This window comes from Sardina pilchardus, chromosome 24, assembly GCF_963854185.1.
Source record: "Sardina pilchardus chromosome 24, fSarPil1.1, whole genome shotgun sequence".
In the NCBI taxonomy this organism is placed as follows: domain Eukaryota; kingdom Metazoa; phylum Chordata; class Actinopteri; order Clupeiformes; family Clupeidae; genus Sardina; species Sardina pilchardus.
Genome location: NC_085017.1, coordinates 16776408 through 16795151, shown reverse-complemented (window position 1 = coordinate 16795151; position 18744 = coordinate 16776408). Strand labels below are relative to the sequence as shown.

At 45.0% G+C, this 18744-nt stretch overlaps 1 protein-coding gene across 2 annotated transcripts in view; it reads left to right on the top strand.

Annotated features, from left to right (window-relative positions):
* Nucleotides 1-18744, top strand: part of oxr1b (oxidation resistance 1b) — a 75750-nt gene that overhangs the window by 11845 nt on the left and 45161 nt on the right. For both annotated transcript variants that reach the window (XM_062529170.1, XM_062529169.1), the window contains exon 3: nt 15606-15802. In XM_062529170.1, the coding sequence (XP_062385154.1) occupies nt 15606-15802 (197 nt within the window). The remainder of the gene's footprint in view (nt 1-15605; nt 15803-18744) is intronic.

Sequence of the window (18744 nt, the reverse complement as noted above, 5' to 3'; positions counted from 1 at the left end):
TTGGCTGAATGCAGGATATTCAAAAGACCCATATGGTGACAGAATTATAGGTGAAGGATGACTTGAATTGGCCCCTTACAGTAGATCAGATGAAGCTGTGCTGTGACCTCAGGTTGCCTTTGTTGCAGTAGAGAATATAAAAAGACAGTGATGGCATCTCCATTATATAATCTTATCATTTTCAGAAGTATAAATCGGCAAATGTAATCCCGTAATCACTGTTTGTTAACCAGCTTTGGTACTGTTTGTGTGTGCATGTGGATGTTGCATGGAGAGGTCACTCTTTTAAGGGCAGCTAAATGCCTGCTCCCTGCAGAGCGCTGCGGTGCAGTTCCTCCAGAGCAAGGTACTTTAATGTGATTTAATGAGTCACTGAATCAACCCCCGTCTCCCTCCTAAGTGGATCGTGTGTGCTGGGCAGGATATGGAAATCCCCTGAGGGTCAGGGGTGTGTGTGTGTGTGTGTGTGTGTGTGTGTGTCTGTGCGTATGGGTGGGTGAGGGGGATAAAGGGAGATGTTGATGTAATCGAATGTGCCAGTGGTTGCAACTTGGTTCCAACAACTGGAGAGCTCTAAGCGCTGTGGGCCAGCGGTCAGTGCTGCAGAGGATGCAGAAGGCTGACAGCCACACTGCTGCTGCTGCTTCGTATGACCTGGAAGTGTATCGCACTTCCACCTCTGAGCTGCGGCCTTAAGACGACACCTGATTCAAGATGTCGGACACAAGAAACCTAAGTAACAACAACAGGGATTATTTTCCCAGCTGCCTCATCCCTGAAATGTGGAGAACAGTTCAAAGTTTAAATAAAATTTCAACTAAACTCAACATTTTTAGTTAGTGGCTGCTTAGTCGACTGCCTCCAGGTCTGAAGAGACTCTTGTGTTTGCTTTGACCTCTGCTACTCGCAAAAGTGAACACCAGCCAGAGAACACAGCCTGTGATTTCTTTCCCTACCAATTTAACAGTAGCAATAGGCCTACTGGCAGCCACAAACCTTTTTTGGGTCTGGAGGCGGCGTTGTGGTCATGCTGATGGGAATCCTTCTCGGATATTTCTGCGCGATGCACACGGCCTTATGTTATCTATGTACTGTATGACACGTGGGCATTTCTGAATCTACTCTATGAAACTATTCAGTTTCTTCAATTGAAGCAGTTGCTCTGAGGTTGAGGCAATGGGGAAAAACGTATAGCCTATAACTGTTTCTAACACACACACACACACCCCCCCACACACACACACACAACTCTGTATGAGCTGCACGTCTACTCTTGCACTTGAAAATTGAACTTCATCTAAGCCGATTTAAGAGCTGATTTAATTTCTTGGCTATTTGCATGCATGTGTTGAGCAAATAGATTTACTCGACAGTCTTTTATGTTTATTAATGTATATTATCAAGGATTATTGGCAACTATCAAACTTATTCAGCTGATATGAGAAACTCTGTCCGTTTCCTTTTTCAAGGGCATAAAGCTTAATCTAAAATTTCTTTTTTTTTCCATATTAATGGAATTTTTGGACTCTCAACTGACTTCCTCCTCATAAAACTGAGCTTATTCATGTAAAAAAAAAAACAGACTTCAGGGAAGTCCATAATTGCTTCTTTTGGACGCCCCCACTCCTTTGACCTGTGCAGATCTGCGGTGCGAGGTAGTCAGGTGTCGTGCTGTTTGCTTTCATCATCGGAGCTGAGCGGGTCTTGTCACCGTGCGTTCCGAAACCGATTAAGAGCGCGTATTGTTGCGCTCTAAAGGTCGTCTTCCAGGGCCGTTCTAGTCAGCCGACCAAAGTGCCGTCTCGGCACCAGCAAGCGATTAGCGGAATTGCGCTTTTTTATGTTGGCAGATTCATCTTCTCTCGGTTCAAGAATCCCAATCTGCCATGTTTCTGTGAACCATTAATTGAAAGTGTAATTAAAAAAAACAACAAAAAAAACCAATCCCTCTTATCTTGCATGATAAAATAGTGTGAGGGAGTGTATGTGTATGTGTGTGTGTGTGTGTGTGTGTGTGTGTGTGTGTGTGTATGTGTGTGGGGGGGGTGATATTTTTAACAAAAAAGATATTGTAATGAGACACCATTTCATATGTCTTATATGTGATTGTAACAAGCGAGTTATCCACCCTTGAAATTCCTCTGAATCTTCACTGGTAAAGAGATAATCTCCTGCCTTGATGCTTGACATCAAACATCTTTCAGCAACCCTCCGAATAAATAGCAAAAACTCCCAAAAAAGACTTTGATTCGCCCATCCCCCAATCTCCAAATTTCTTCTCTTCCATTTAGAACCCTTGTTTGAGTGCCTGCGGCAGTTGAGGTTGCTCTGCACCGTATGGTTAGCCCTTCCTGGACCCCACTTCCCGCGGCCTCTCAGAAGCTTCTAGTTCTCTTCTAGATTTAATTGGTCGCCTGTTAAATGGTGTTGCTCCTGATGAATGACCTGCTATGATGTCCTGTTATCTTACTAAGCACTTGTGTACTGTATGTGTTAAAGATAACAGGCATGCTTTGTCAGGACATTTTCTAGTGTGCTTAAATGGGTATATAATAAGTATACTGTTTGACACTTGAGTATATTTTAGTCTTGGGTACTGTAGCATGTCATGAGAATGGTGACTCTTCACAAAATGGAAGTGCGAGTTTTCACATCATAACCGTCAAGGCTTGTCCCATTAGTGGAGTATAAGCTGCCCATTCGGTGCATAAACCTAACTTAACTGTCTCTTTCTGCCAATGGCGTCAGTGAAGAGAATCATCTGAACTACTGCATATACCCAGCAGTAATGGTGGCAGAATTGTTACGGAAATGTTATTGTTACCATTTTTCTTCTATTGATGTGTTATTGCCCTACCTCGACCCCACACTCTGTCCCTCTCTTCCCAAATAATGTTTCCTCCTTTTGTCTTTCTTTCTTTATCTCTATCTATCTATCTATCTCTCTATCTATCTCTCTGTCTATCTGTCTATCTCTCTATATATCTCTCTACACATTTTCTCTCATTTAGCTCTCAAGCAGTTTTAATCAGGGCTTGATGGATGGTTAGTGTGTTTACTGCTTGTTCAGCATGAAGTGGAGGGCCTACAGACAGAGTGTGAAATCACTGGACCTGACACGAGGAAAGCTGTTACACACACACACACACACACACACACACACACACACTTACACACACCACTCACAGAAGCTCTACACTGTCCAGAGAACAACGCCGCCAGTGTATGCCTGTCAGCTCTCTTCAGAGTACACTCCCAGTGACAACGGCAGGCGGCAGGCTTGGCTCCCTCCCTACCTCCCAGTATAGTAGTGACATTGGGACATGAAAAACGGCAAAAACGGGGACTTTTGCAGAAAATGGAATGTCCTAGAGACTTTTGCTGCCTCGGTCTTCTGGGGAAATTTTGGGTGGCTGACCGAGAGCATTACTGTCACCAGTCCTAAACAAACATCACTCGACAGGAAAGATGGAAAGGAAAGGCCATGTTACTGTATTGTTAAAGCAACAGCTATTCTGCAAAATGCCATGTTTCAAGTTCCAACAATTACTCCACATGTATACAGTTACAGTATAAGAACCATTTTGACAGCTGTGAATGCAAATAAACATGTTTCCATTGATTCCATTTAAAAAGTAGGCTATGAATAATTTTGGACATGCCATTTTTCAGAAAAATGATAAAGATCAAAATGCTTATTTTTTTGATTCCATGTTTCTCCCACATATGTCTTACAACCCTTTGGCATGTGGCAGTGAAACATTAAATCAATATTTGCCATGATATGAATCATTTTGTTCCTAACTGTGTATCTATAGAAGTTAACTGAATTATCAAATGACACCCTACCTCTGTCCCTCCGCCTCACCACACCTAAAACAAACTTTTATTGATCATATGGCCACGAGGTTTGACCTGTAGGAATCCTCTTCATCATTTCTGACTTTATCCAAGGTCTTGCAGTATGGAATGGAATGCATTTTAAATGTTGTCTATACATGATTATGCAGTGAATTCAAAATGTACGTTTGTCAGAAAGAGCTCACAGTGAATGCCTTGTGTCCTTGTGTATGAATGTTAAAACTGCCCCCCCCCCCCCCCCCCCCCAGCTCATAATGGTAACCCATGTGGCCTCGGCATTGTCACTGCCATGCCCTGCCAACCGAGCCATGTCAACTTTTTTTTTGTTTGTAGCGAGGGATCAACAGCTGTAAGTGCTGTTGCATAATGGTGGTCCAAGGAGGCCCCGGAACCATGTCGATGCCAGGCTTTGTCCACACTAAGAGCAGGGCAAGTTCACAATGAAAGACAGTCAAATGACAAGCTCGAGGGAAAGTCTCTGCGTCCTTTACAACAGAGACCATTTGAGTTGTTGTTGTTGTTTTTTTTGTGTGAGTTTGATGGTTTCTAGCTTTGAAGTGCTCTCTCTCCCTAAAGCACTTAAGAATGGAGGACTTCATAAATCTCTTGCACATAATGTAGTGCTTGTCCGTCCCCTTTTTACTCAAGTCTGCACACCCCCCTTTAAAAAGTCTCTCTTTGTTTTAAAATATGGGACCGCTTGAAAGGATTCGTCATTTACTTGATGGAGAGAAATGAGGCGGCCAGAGGATTCCAATCCACTTCTCAGTCTCGCCAGATGAAGTGGCATCTCTGTGCCCATTGTTCATACCCGCCCTTGTTAAAGTGCCGTCGTGATTCACAGAGGAGGTGAGCTCAGCTGCGCCTTTTCTTTTCCCTCACCTGAGGGCACCCTTGCGCATGGACTCGTCTCACCTTTCCACGCATTTGATCAGATTCACCCACTTGTCAGCTGGAAGGCCACCACCTGTGGATTACTTGAATCTTGATCCTATAGTGATGACTTTACCTTAGTCCCAATTAGAGAACTGTTTTATCGCTCCAAGAGCTCGTGGTCATGCGTCAGTATTGCAGGACTGTTGCAGCACTTACGCTAACTTGACGACCGCGACTGGTGTCCTTGAGTGACCTTGAGTCCAGCTCGCTTGTGCGAAGGCCTCCTCCACCAGCTCACAGCTCTCTTCCCCCAAAGAGAGCGCTATACAGTAATTGTGTCGGAGGCCAGTTTTACTTTCCCAGCAGCAGTGATGTTCCACAGGGTGGGTGAGAAAGTTCACGGTATAGAATAAGCAACTAAGCATTGTGGAGGACTCAGCTTTTGGCTGCAGTCCATCCCCTGAGCCTCCAGGATTTGCCTGGTGCCTCCCTCCCGTTGGTGGACGCTCGGGCCGGAGTTAACTGGCTTAGGGCTCCTGTGGCACCGTAGAGGCTTCGGCAGGGATTGCAGGAGCTTAATGGAGTCCAGTGGGGGATGAGGCCTTGTCCATCCCCCCCAGATGGAAATAAGAGTTATGTAACCTTTCCTGGGCTGCAGATGGAAGGGGGACGTTACTGAGCTTGTTTGTAAACAAAGACCGTACTGTACGTTAGAACTGTACGTGGCATTTTAGCCACATGTGAAAACAATAACAAGGTTGCTGTTTGTTGAAGGAGGAGTGTTTGTGGAAATACAAATATTGCTGTATTATCAAAGGATTGCCAACTGGGAATTTCTATAATTTTGAAGGGGAATTTGTAAAAGGCCAGGGTGGTCAAGTATCTAATGCCAGCATTGTCCTGTGATTTTTAGACATGAACTCTTGATGACGTTCCATGCCGGAATTGATTTAAATAAACCTCCAAACTTCATGAAGCCACAAGAAACATTCACAGAATGCATTGTGTTTCAATAAGTTCAATAAGCCCTCTAATGGAAAGCAGGATGGTGGTGGTGGTGCCGTCAAGAAATGCTCATTCCTTAACAGAACTCCCTCAGAGTGTCAGACTGCTGCCTCTTTTGTTGTTTGCACCTGAGAAAATTTCACTTTTACCACGTAAGTTGTTTTACAATTCATGAGATTATCCTCTCAAGTTCTCCCATGTGGCATCCCTTAACTAGAGCGATGAGCCCCAATCCTCATTACGCTTTCAAGGCTGATTTTTAATTAGAAAACATGTGGCTGAATAGCTTCTGAACACCTGTAGTTCAGCGCTCCGTGAATCCTGACCGTATGGATGCAGACACGTACGCAGCGCACACACACACACACACACACTCATTCACACCAACGCAGAAGGTGAATCTCCCCCCTCAGGAAGCCTAAGCCCCGGGTGTGAACGGTATGCCTCTCACCGTGCTCCTGCGCCTCGGGCCTAGGCTGCATATAATTGGTTCTTGTCAGGGGTGGTGCTTAGTTGCAAATTGGCTTGACCAGTTTGAGTTGCACTCTTTCATCTTCAGTGGAGTTGCTTGGTGAACTGACCAGCCCGGTCGTGGTGGTTGTTGTTGTTGTTGTTGTTGTGGTTGTTGTTGTTTTTGTTGTTGATGAAATGATGGACATTCAAGGGACTTGTGTATCTTAATGTCTGCAGCAATGGAGCCAGTTCTTGCAGCCTTGAGGTATGTGTGATTGTAACTTCTCCATGTTTTGAATCATGTTTTGATGTTGTCTTTTAGAACTATTCCTTTTTCTGTGCTCAACTCTGAAATTTTCTCATATGCAAATGGGACGGAAAGAAATCTGGTGGGCTCATAGACAGCACAGAATGGACCTAAAACATCATTTTAAAGACATCCATATGTGAGAACATTGTGGGGAGAAGGAGTTTCCATTTCCTCTGCGATTCCAGAAATAGTGTATTGTTGTACTGTGTGTGTGTGTGCGCGTGTATAGTATATCATACATACTTTCAATCGTCATGTTTGTTGAAATTCTGGGTTGTTGTCGTTGTATTAAGTCAAATATTCAGTGAAAATTGTTCATATTTAAAATGCACATTATGTATTGAAGCCGAGTATGTTTTATGTACAGCTCAGAGCATGCATAAACCATCACATTTGATAAATCAACACAATTCTCAGCTTTGATGTGGAGATACTGTCTCAAACAAAGCAGCTTTGAATAATTTAGCACATTCAATTTCTTTTCTTCGAAAATTCCCAGGCATATGTGTCAAGGCATGTTGACAATCCTATTTTTAGCTATGGCGAGGCAGATGGTGTGATTGTTCCTCCAGTATTCAGCAGATTCTTTGATCTAACAATGTAGACATTCCATGTAGAATAGGGCAAACATATCTATACCATTGCCATTGTTACACTTCCATTCCTTTAGACAGAGTTGGCACCATACCTTGAATACCATACCTGGTTTTAGAGCAGATCGATAGATGATGTGCTGATGTTGTGATATGCACAAACTATTAGGCTAACTGGTTTGAAGTGTGCTCATCTGACTAAGTAGCTTTTCGTTTAATAGTCCTTGGAGCATGTACTGTCTGATTTGTGCAGTGCATATAGCACTTGTTTACAGCAGTTCTTTTGTCTTCAATTCTGTTGTTCTGATGGATGATGCAGGACGTGGTTGAAATAGTTGACCAGATTGTGTTTCCAAGGCATGTCCTACGTGGGGGAAATAAATTGTGAGTGAGGAGAAAAGATCCTGTTTAGAGTAGGATTTGCAGAAACTGACGTAGGATTGATTATTGCAGCATTTTCTCCTTTCTCACATGCATGCAGAGTGTCGAGTTATTTCTCCACACCTAATGGTTTCTGTGATTGATCGCGCCATTACAGAAGTTAACATGGGGAGAGTGGAAAAAAAAAACAAACGCTGTTGACATGCTCTCTGGTGAGTGCATGACCTAAGCATGGTCGTAAGCTAGTTGACCTGTCTCAGCACTGAGGAATCTTCACTCCGGTGATTGCCAACCTCTGCACTTGTCCCGGCATGACTGGCCACCTAGTCAGGACCGAGGTTAATGTTTTACAGCTAATGGTATTGAGTGCATTTCGCTGTAACCTGTATCCTCAGCAAAGAGTTCAGATAGAGAGAGATGCTGCTGAGTGCAGTTTAGATTAGACAGTCAGTAGAAAGTAGTTCCCTGATGCAGCATCCTACCTAATGTACCACAAATACAGAGAAAATGGATTAGAAAAAATAATGGTTAATGAAACTGTTGGCACCTGGTGGGCCATAATTTGATTTGTTTTATTGTATTTTTTTTTAATGCATATTATGTTTATTTTGTATAACGCATGTTACAAACTCTTACATGTTACACATGTTACAAACTCTTATTTTCTAAAACTGATAGTTCCGGTCCTTGATTATGATTGGTAAAATTCAACACAAACACTTGACCGCATTTTGTTCTACAGTATAATGCGCTACCACAACTTACACAAAAGTTGTCCGCGTCTCGACGTTGCTTGGCAATCATTCAGATAAAGAAAACATGTATCTTGGTGGAAGAATGGTTTATATATGATACAGCGTTACATTTCTCGTTGCTGTGCCTTTGTTTCATGAAATCTGGCCAGAGATAGACCGTTTAAGAAAAGCAATAAGCCACTCGAGTCCATAGTTTACACTGATTTTGCTTTGTGTGTCCCTTAACTGTTCAAAAATCAGTGTAAACTGTGGCTCCTCTGTACTGCTTAATGAGACTAGGCTCATAACCAAAGTCTAATATTTGTTTCAAGTCGCAGGTTGCCCAAGCCGAAGTCCATAAAAATGTGTGCAATCGATGTATTGGTCAGTTTACATTATTTTACACTATTACTGTATGTGGATGAATAGACAAAGGGACAGCACAGCAGCCTCCTGGGCCTTGGGACAATTCAGTGGGACAGCAAGCTCAGGCAGCTCCTCAAGCTCCTGGACAGATGAAAAAAGGGGGAACATCCATGAACAAACAAAACTAAGAATAATAGCGACAAGAAATAAAGATGACCAACCAAAAACAGATCCAAATGTGAAATCAAAACAAAGCGTTAAAACATCAGTAGAATAACAGATTGCAAGACTATCTCATCAAGGTCTTTGGTAAACCGTGCTCCCCTCTTTTCCTCCTCCGCTTGGTCTCCTTCCTCCCCCCCCTTTCTATTCCTATGTGTGTTAGGCCACTGACATCCTGGAGGCCTGAATCCCTGACTCTGAGCCTTTCTGAGAGTCTGATTAGGAACAAGCCGAAGCTCTGGGAGAAGCCTCTGAAGGGGGATGTCTCTGTAACGCTGCCCAGGTTGCTCACTGAGCAGGATCAGAGAAGCCTTTGGAGAATTGTGTCCACATCTTAAGATGTGCTTTTGATCAACGATCAAATAAAAATCCTACATTATGTTGCTTTTAGCTTAAGTTATAAACTGCTTCAAAGATGACCAAACGCCAAAAATAATTTCAACCTGAGACTAGTCCAGTCTCTGTTCTGAAAGTTATAAAACAAACATTTTAAAATTTTAAAGAGAGCTCAGTGTAGAATTCATCCACTTTTCAGATTAGAATCCATTCTTTTCCGCCAATTTCCAAGAGAATACAAAGGCGATAAGCCTTACTTGGAATACAAAGGCGATATAAAAGGAGGAGGTGGGATGGAATCTGCCTTCATCACTTAGGGTTAAGCTAAGCCTCTGTTGTCCTGTTCGATCAGTGCCTTTGGAGATCCCTTGCATCTGGTGTTACGTAAGGCCCGTAGTGAAAGACCAGGAGCCTGTGTGTGTCAGGTGATCTGATTCTTAAGGGGTCCATCAGTGAGCCCATCAACAGCCCTCTATTTATCTGCTATCATAAGCGAATCCGATATCTCACTCCCATATAGTCTGATCACTCGCATTCCAGGCCTTTAAAGGAAGGAACCAAAATATAGACCAATTTTTGGTTTGAAATACTACTTTTTTGTTAGTGGCAACATTTTACTATGTGTTTCCTGTGGAGCGCTGGATGAAATCCAGTAACAGGTATTTGGATATAGGCCTAGTTCTCTCATCTTGCTATGTCATCCCTGTAAGTAAAATTGAATTGAAATCTGGAAAAAAAAGATGTCTTGAGTGATTTTCTCTGTAAATTCTGTGTTGAGCGCTAATGGGGAAATGATAAGTGAGGTGGGGGACAGTCAGCTGCAAACAGACTTATTTTCTTTAAAAAAAAAACAGGTCATGGCCTTGGTAGCCTTAGAGCTGTGATCACTAATGAATACAATCCCTGCACTATTGAGGAGCCATTATTGTAAGTGTTTGTGTTTATCTCTCTGCGATGCCATTATGTGGAGGCAATTACAGACGTGCATCTGTGCAAGCTGCTTCCACTTCCCAGCAGACAAACCCACACATTTATAGTCTTTGCTCTTCATTACCGTGCCAATGAAATCCTCCAAGATGCATAATCGTCTGCAGCGCTGTCTTGTTAGATATGGATGTTTTAGACGAGGAAAGCAGAGGGTGGTGTGTGTGTGTGCGTCTGTGTCTGTGTGTGTGTGTGTGTGTCTGTGTGTGTGCGCGCGCGTCTGGCTGTGTCTGTCTCAGTGTGTGTGTGTGTGTGTGTGTGTGTGTGTCTGTGTATGTGTACTTCTTTGTTTATTCCAGGCTTCCCAGGAAGTATTGCATGTCCTCTGTGTTGTCAACATGCCACTCCTGAATATTTCAGAGTGGAAAACCCAGTGTTGGGGTGTGACTGCTCTCATCTCCCTCAGCCTGTAATCTATTCATCTGTTCATTTCTCGTGTGTGTGTGTGTGTGTGTGTGTGTGTGTGGGCCACGTCACTCGCTAACAGATTAGACGGGGTATGCACCCAAACTGGCAATGTCTGTATTGAACTTAAAATGGACACTGTAGCTGACGAATGACCTTTTACCAGTGCTTTCAAACAGCTTGTGCTCCTTCCTTGGCACACGGCTCGTGCATAATTAACATGCAAGGGAGATGAAGCCTGTTAAGTTTGCCTTCGCTTTAGACTTTTGACCCGGATGAGCGGCAGCCGCAGGTCTCTCCAGTACTCCAAACTCTGCCGTCATTACCCATCGGCCACAGCAAGAGCGGGCCAGGTTTGGGGAGCGCTCGGTGCTAACATCTGCGCTAGCAGGTGTATAGGCTCTCTTGATGGGCTAATCGGAGCCAGCCCCGGTCATGGAGCTCAGCCGGAACAGACGGCCTGGGAGTTGGGCAGGAGATCTCAGGATTAGCAGCCGAGCAAATGGCCGCGTCGAAGGGACTGTTTTGAGTCACTTCGCTCGCCGCCTGTCGGCGGTGATTCGTTTATTGGCGCCTCCGATATTGCAGTCTCGGCACGCACGGCTGGCAGACGTTTTTCCGCCGGCAGGGCATGATCAGGACAGGTGTGTGTGTGTGTGTGTATGTCTGTCTGTGTGTGTGTGTGTGTGTGTGTGTGTGTGTGTGTGTGAGTCTGTGTGTGATCAAGGCCCTGGCAGACAGGGAGCCAGCTACTCATCGGCGTGCCGTAGAGAGAGAGACGAGACGGCATCAAATAGTTAAGGGTGGTGGTGGGAGGGGAGGGGGAGCTGCCAGACTCACCCCCACATCTCCCCCCCAACCCCCCGCCCGCCTCATGTTGAGTTTTCTGTCATGTCTTCATCTGTTCTGGTGTGCTGTCACGAGTACGGAGCTCTCGGGTGCCGGGTGATAGATGGGGAGAGAGTGATGGAGAGAGAAGCAAAAAGATGGGGAGGGGGGGGGGGCTTTGATTCAGTGTTTTAATTTTTTTCTTTCATGCAACCACAAACCTACATTAAAAACACTAAAAGCTCAACAGGCCACTCTCTCTGTGTGTGTGTGTGTGTGTGTGTGTGTGTTTACACAGCATGCAAAGTCATGTCCTTTAGCTTGTTGAGGCTGGCATTGCCATTGTTGAACTGCAGGGGGACTCCATTCGATGAGCAACATTTTTAATAACGTAGAGAAGGGGCCGTGTGTGTGTGTGTGTGTGTGAGACCGAGAGACAGCTCCAGTCTATTCATAGTGACGGATAAATCTGAGGCAGTCACGACTCCCTCATGCGGATGCACGCTATTGGCCCGCTGTGTGTGTGTGTGTGTGTGTGTGTGTGAACTCTGTCAAATGACCGCGCAGCCACACATCTTGCCTCTCCAATGCCTTCCTCAGGTACCAATCTCACTGGTGGTCTGGAGCAACCCTAGTGGTCAGCCCAAAGATATTTTTTTTTTTAAGATATTTTTTTTGGCTTTTATGCCTTTAATCAGATAGGACAGTGTAGGGTGACAGGAAACGAGTGGGAGAGAGAGTAGGGTGGGATCCGGAAAGGACCACGGGGCGGGAATTGAACCCGGGTCGCCGGCGTGCGGTGCAGGTGCCTCAGCCAGTCGCGCCACGACTGGGGCCCAAAGATATTTTTTAAAAGCGCTCTACACACTAGTGATTAGAGGGGCGTGCATGCGCGCGTGTGTGTGTGTGTGTGTGTGTGTGTGTGCGCACATGCAAGGTTCATCTCCCCATCACACACTTTTGAATAATGTAGCTTGCGGCGAGTGGTTGTAAGTGCTCCTTGTTTGCTCTCCCACCTACAGTACAGTAAATAATTTGTTGTTATTTTGAACCCTTCGGAAAGGATTCTTGTAAGATCAAGCGACACCACAGGCAGCCATGCAGTGACTCAGATATGTCAGAATGAATAATTGATTTGGGTGGGGTGAGCGGAGACTGACGGAGACGGTCTGCCTCCTAAAGCAGTTCCTTTTGTCATCTCTGTGGTCAATTACGAAAGCATCGTGGTCCGGGATGCACTCTACATGCTTTATTTCCCATATTCAGTCCCTATGTTTTGCATTCATGAGAACGCCCGGCTCTTTGGGGGAATTGAAATATATCCCCTCATACACATTCATGACCTGCGCAAGATGATGGAGAACTGTCTTCCTTTCCAAGTCATTGCTTTTTTTCCTTTTTTTTTGCCTTTAGTCTGAGAATGCACTCTATCTGGAAATCAATGCAGAATAAAATGGCCTACATTTCCATAAGCCAGGGTGGTAATTCTTGTCTGCTCTCTCTAGCTCTCTGTCACTGTGTGTGTGTGTGTGTGTGTGTGTGTGTGTGTGTGTGTGTGTGTGTGTGTGTGTGTGTGTGTGTGTGTGTGTGTGTGTGTGTGTGTGTGTGTGTGTGTGTGTGTGTGTGTGTGTGTGTGTGTGTGTGTGTGTGTGTGTGTGTTGTGAAGCACAATACCTCATACACCTTCCTCTAATGTAGTGTGAGGACTGGTTGAATGCCACATTTAGCTGTGGCCAAACTACCACTGAGACAGCCGGTATGCTGGCACCGCTTGGAAGTGTGTTTGTGTGTGTGTGTGTGTGTCTGTGGGTGTCAATGTAAGTGTGTGTGTACTGTATGTGTTTTATCTCTCTCACACACACACACACACACACGCACATGCACGCTTGATGTGATGGCCAACCTGCTTTCGACGAGTGTCTCTTGCTGTGGTCCCAGCTGGCCGGCAGCACGCTAGAGGGCTCTTTAGCAGGCCCACACTCAGCACACACGAGCCCTGCTCCCACTGCACACGCGGGCCTGCCTGTCCTAATTGAATTGTTACAGACTCAAAGCTGGAGGAGGCCCAATTTAAAACACCCACGTTCAAGCAGAGGAAAATTGATGGCATGAATAATTAGTAATCCGCTCCTCCCTCTTGTTTGCTCAAGTTTAAGCAAGTGTGTGTGTGTGTGTGTGTGTTTATTTTTTTTGTGTGGGTGTGTGTACATGTCTTGTTACTGAGCAACAACCGCAGTAACCCCCTGCTGTGAGCTCCTCTCTTTGCCTTCATGACTGATCTGTTAATGGATTTCAGTGTCCACCATTCTCTTGCTTCACCCCCCTGTTCCCTCTACACCTCGAGATTTAATCAGTCTCCCGCTACCGGCTTTCATGGTAACTCCAAGGTGAATGGTGGCTTCATATCTTGTAAACTGTTAAATTTCTCGCTGTTGGAATTGGTCCCCTTGACCCCAATCACCAATAACCTCCAAACACATTAACGGGTTATGACCTCTATTGAAGGCCTTTTTCTGGGAGGCGTGTTTCGGCACGTGTAACTTTAATTAAATTGACCTCGGAGCAACCTGCGACATTTGCACAAAACATGTGCGATCGGTGTGCATTAATTCCAACTCATTATCCTCACAAATTTGAGTGAATGGAAAGAAGACTAGATATCGCCGCCAGGCCTTGACATTTATGTGTTTTCTTTGCCTTAATTGCCTAATTGAAGAAAGCAGCTCCAAGTTGATTGTTTGCTGATCTAGACGTGCTGTAAATATCTGGGGGGGGGGGGGGGGGTAAATATCACTATGCTATAAATACCACCCCCTCCACCCTCACCCCCCACCCCCCACCCCCCACCCCCTGTCCATTAGCTAATCAGTTCAGCTTTGATTGATGGCAGTTTATGAGTTACTGTGACAGCTCTGTAAAAGTTGTAGGCACCTAAGGGACTACAACCACCATGTCACAGGCACCGAGGTGGAGGTGAGAGTTGATCATTCTCCCTCCTCGTATTCCACCTCTTTCAGCACACATGTTTTCACTGAAAGGATTTTGTGCGCGGTATAGACAGTCATGATCCCATTTGCTCTGCTGTAGACCCAACCAAGGAGAGCTTGTCTGATAAAAGAGGATTTCGAGGACAATATACAATGCAGCAAGTACTGTAGCGCTGCAGTCGCAGCGTTTCAAATTGGAATTGTGCGACGACGCAAAGCGGCATTTTGGGCCTCGTGCGTTCGTATCTGCTCTAAGCGGCAGACGCGTAGGCAGGTTTTCCTCTCCGGAGCAGTCAGAGAGGATAATGCTTTAAGACGCCGGGAATCTGCTTAGCGGAATTAGCGCTCATAATTCATCGCTCCTTCTCTGTGTCTGGGCTTTGCTAGAAGGGCAGTGGAGGGGGATGTGGGTTTAGTTAGGGTGGGCAGGCAATTATGTCAGAGAGACAGACAGAGAGAGACCCTAACCTCTGCTGCCTCTCCCTGGAAAGACCTGGAATTCAGGTCATGGCACTTTCAGGCCTCTCTAGATGCCAGGTTCTGTTAGCACTAGCCTGCTTATCTACCTTGGTGCCTTCTTACCGACCTAGTTAACAGTCCCCACTCCCTGGCCCTACTGTTAACAGTTCCCTCCCTCAGCAAGAAACCGACTGTAGGTGGAGCTCCATTTCAAGTTTGGTTTGTGAAGCGATATGGGTGAATTGCCACTGACTCAAAGGAAGCAATAATGCCTTATTGAACTTAGGCTATTTGTTTCATCAAAGTCTGAGGTTTATTTTTAGGGTTCCTCTAACATTGCATCTGTATCTTGAGGGATTTCAGGTTGCTGAATAATTTGAACCGTGCGTGCGTGCGTGCGTGCGTGCGTGCGTGCGTGCGTGCGTGCGTGCGTGCGTGCGTGCGTGCGTGCGTGCGTGCGTGCGTGCGTGCGTGCGTGCGTGCGTGCGTGCGTGCGTGCGTGCGTGCGTGCGTGCGCGCGCGCGTGCCAGTAATGTTCTCTAGTCTAGTCATATTGAGAAGAGATCATAAGAGGCTGTGTGTTATTATTACACGGCTCCACAGCAGTCAGTTTCTGAGGCTTAATTACATTTCCTTCTCACTCTTTGCACAAGTTAATTGTTGTGCGGCTCTGCAGTTTAAACTGTGCATATTTTAATTTAGCATTTTTGTGGTTTGAGTCTGCTTAATTACTGCTCAGTTGTGCCGGTATAATGTTCACTGGTTTAACTGTGCGATTTGTGTTTCCTGTGTTGTCGTTGGTCAGGTTGAAGAAGAAGTCCCAGTCGGTGGACATCTCTGAGGAGGGCTTCGCTGCGTCCCTCGTCAGAGACCCGCTTGCGTCGCCCATCATCCGAAGCATTGCCCGGGCAACTATATCCGAGGAGCAGGAGAACAACTCTACCAATGTCCAGAAAGGCCGCAGTCCTCGCCGTGGAGAACTCAAGAGGGGCTACACTATAGGTGAGAACACGAGACAGAAATACACCAATCAATCAAGCTATCAATCAATCACAGGACCGATCAGTGAAGCAATCAATATTTATAAGCTTTACCCCCAAAGATTGAGTGTGAAAATGAATCAGTGACCCGATAACCCGTGACTGTGTTAATGTCAATGTTTAGAGAAGAATGTTGTTGTTGTTGTTGTTGACCTAGTGTGTGTGCTTTAAACATGTACATGCGTTTCACTGACTTAAATGTTTGAAATATCTTAAATGGCCATATTTCATGTCCTTGGTGGCAGTTTAATATTTAATCACTGGAAACGAGAGCAATTTGTCTTCACCTGGATGCATAAAATGCCTAAGACACACACACACACACACACACACACACACACACGCACACTCACATACACACTCTCTCAGTCGTTCATACCGATCCTCTCTCACATGCACACTTAAACTGTTGCCCTTTCTTTCTCTCTGTTACACACACACACACACACACACACACACACACACACACACACAGTGGAATTCATTCAGTAATAATTTACACTTGCATCCACCTTGTTTCTGCACCATGCAGTGACTGGAGGACCGCCTTAATGGAGGGGCTTTCATTTTTAGCAGCTTTCTCGCTGTGACAAGGTCCCGTTGATGCTACAGACAATCCATCACCACGGTGCAAAGCACACCATTCCAAGCCCACTCCTCTGTGCGCTGGCAGCGTGATTGCTGTAGGATTGCTACACTTTCGTGACTGGTAGTTGTCGTACCCGACACTGTAAACCTATAATTTTATCGTGCTTGTATAGAGTAGCTTTTAAATGACTCTCCTGGGTTCAGTTAGAATGTTTGTCCGTCCTTGAATTGCTGTAAATGATGCATAAAACAAACAAAATGGTACCCATTTCAAAGGAAACATACTGTACCCTTCAAAGGCAAAATATATTTTGTAATAAAATGTCACAAATGCAACAAATAACCTAAATGAACCAAGAAGACTGCATATAAGACCACACTGAAGCAGTAAAGCTGCCAAGTTATTGTGATGCTTGGCATTTCGATTCAGTTACCTCCTGTAGCCTTTCCTGTGAAACTTTCACGCAGTATTTGCCACCACACTCTGTTATGAGAATAATTTGTCCACAAGATAAAGCAGGTACAATAGATGATAAACAAGAATGGATAGAAAGTCTGTGTCATTGTACAGTTTGGTATGCTACAAATTCTGAGCGCTCCTCCTGTTAGGTGTTAGAAAAATATGGGGAAACGTACCAAACAGGAACACAGGTCCTACTTGATCATAAATAAGTAAACCATGTGTAAATATATAAAACGAGGAACACTCAGGACCGGTTCTAACCTACTACATTTGGTAGAGCTGCTAGACATTTTGGGTTGGGCAGACTGCGCAGACGCATGGCTAAAAAAGCCCACTCCGGCCCGTGCCTAGACGGCCCTGTTAACACCAGAGAGTAAGCTAAACTCAAATGACCGGAGGGATAAATGACTGTTCATTTTGCCGTGTGATTCCAAACGTCTAGTTACATTGCGGCAGATGCTTTATATCTGCACTTGCACTACACAATAATGTTCAATCACGCTGGAGCGCTGAGGACAGGGGACGCCGTCCCTTTAAGTGTTCTGGGCTTATTAAGAGTGAATTATATCTCGTGTCCTTCATATGAATCCAGCTTGACTGCATACGAGGTGTACAACACTGATCATATTTCAGGCAGTGGGTCGGGCAGCCATCAGAGGTCCTCGCCGCTCCACTCGAAGACTGATGGGAGTCTGAGACTGTAATTCCCTGGGATGGAGTGGATCCCGGGGAGAAGGGACGTGGGCGATTGCAGTTTCCCCGAACACAGTGGCCCTCTCCAGGGATGTAATTCTCTCTGTGGAGAGGAGGGGAGGGGAGAGGAGAGGAGAGGAAAGGAAAGGAGAGGAGAGGAAAGGAGAGGAGAGGAGAGGAGGGGGGGAGCATGAGAAATAGACAGGTCCTAGATGGATGAGTGGAGGAACAGTGATGGATGGAACCAGAACTTTGGTATCTCACAGATTGGCACAAGTCCTGTGAAGATGTATAGCAGAAACGAAGTTGAAGTGATGGGTCTGTCATTATTAATTATTCCAAGAACACGTTGCCATTTAAATAGTGTTTGTGTGAGTGTGTGTGTGTGTGTGTGTGTGTGTGTGTGTGTGTGTGTGTGTGTCTGTGAGAGAGAGAGCCTGTGCTTGTGCCTGTTGAAAGACACTCTTAATATGACTTTGTATGTGTTCGCATCCATCACGGTTTTCAGTCCACTATCTTAAGATGAGGATAGATTGCAGAGTTCTTACAAAACTTCAAATGTTTGTACTTGTGAGACAATAGATAAAACTGCAAAGTTATGTTGTGCAAAAATGCAACAAGGCACCTATTGCCCATTTCTCTCAATTCCTTTGCAATTCATTTGGCCCAGTGTCGAATGGATTTCCTTATTGGGAATGAGTGGGAGCATTCCCAGTAGAATGGCCCAAGAAGGAGTTGTATCAGGAAAAAGTACAGAAAAACATTACTCAAAATGCTCTAAATAATTTTGAGTGCAGATAATATTCTTTGTTCCTCTGCTAGGAAATCACAGTATGCACTAACCGACCTCACTTATGAGGAATTGAACTGCGGAATATTACAGCCCCAAAAAAAGCACTTTTATAAAAATAATGGGTGTTGTGGAAGTACTGTATCATCTTTCAGTATTTTTTCCTCTAATTGCTCCCCTGGAGGCACAGAGCCTGTACTCACCTTTTGCTTTAGTGCCAGTCTTCCTGCCATTATTAAAATTCCCACTGTGCTGCCATCTCAGCACCACACCATGGGCAAATATATATCGTGGAGATGCTTTAGATACCACGCTTTAATTACAGTTTCTGACTTAAGTGTGTGTGTGTGTGTGTGTGTGTGTGTGTGTG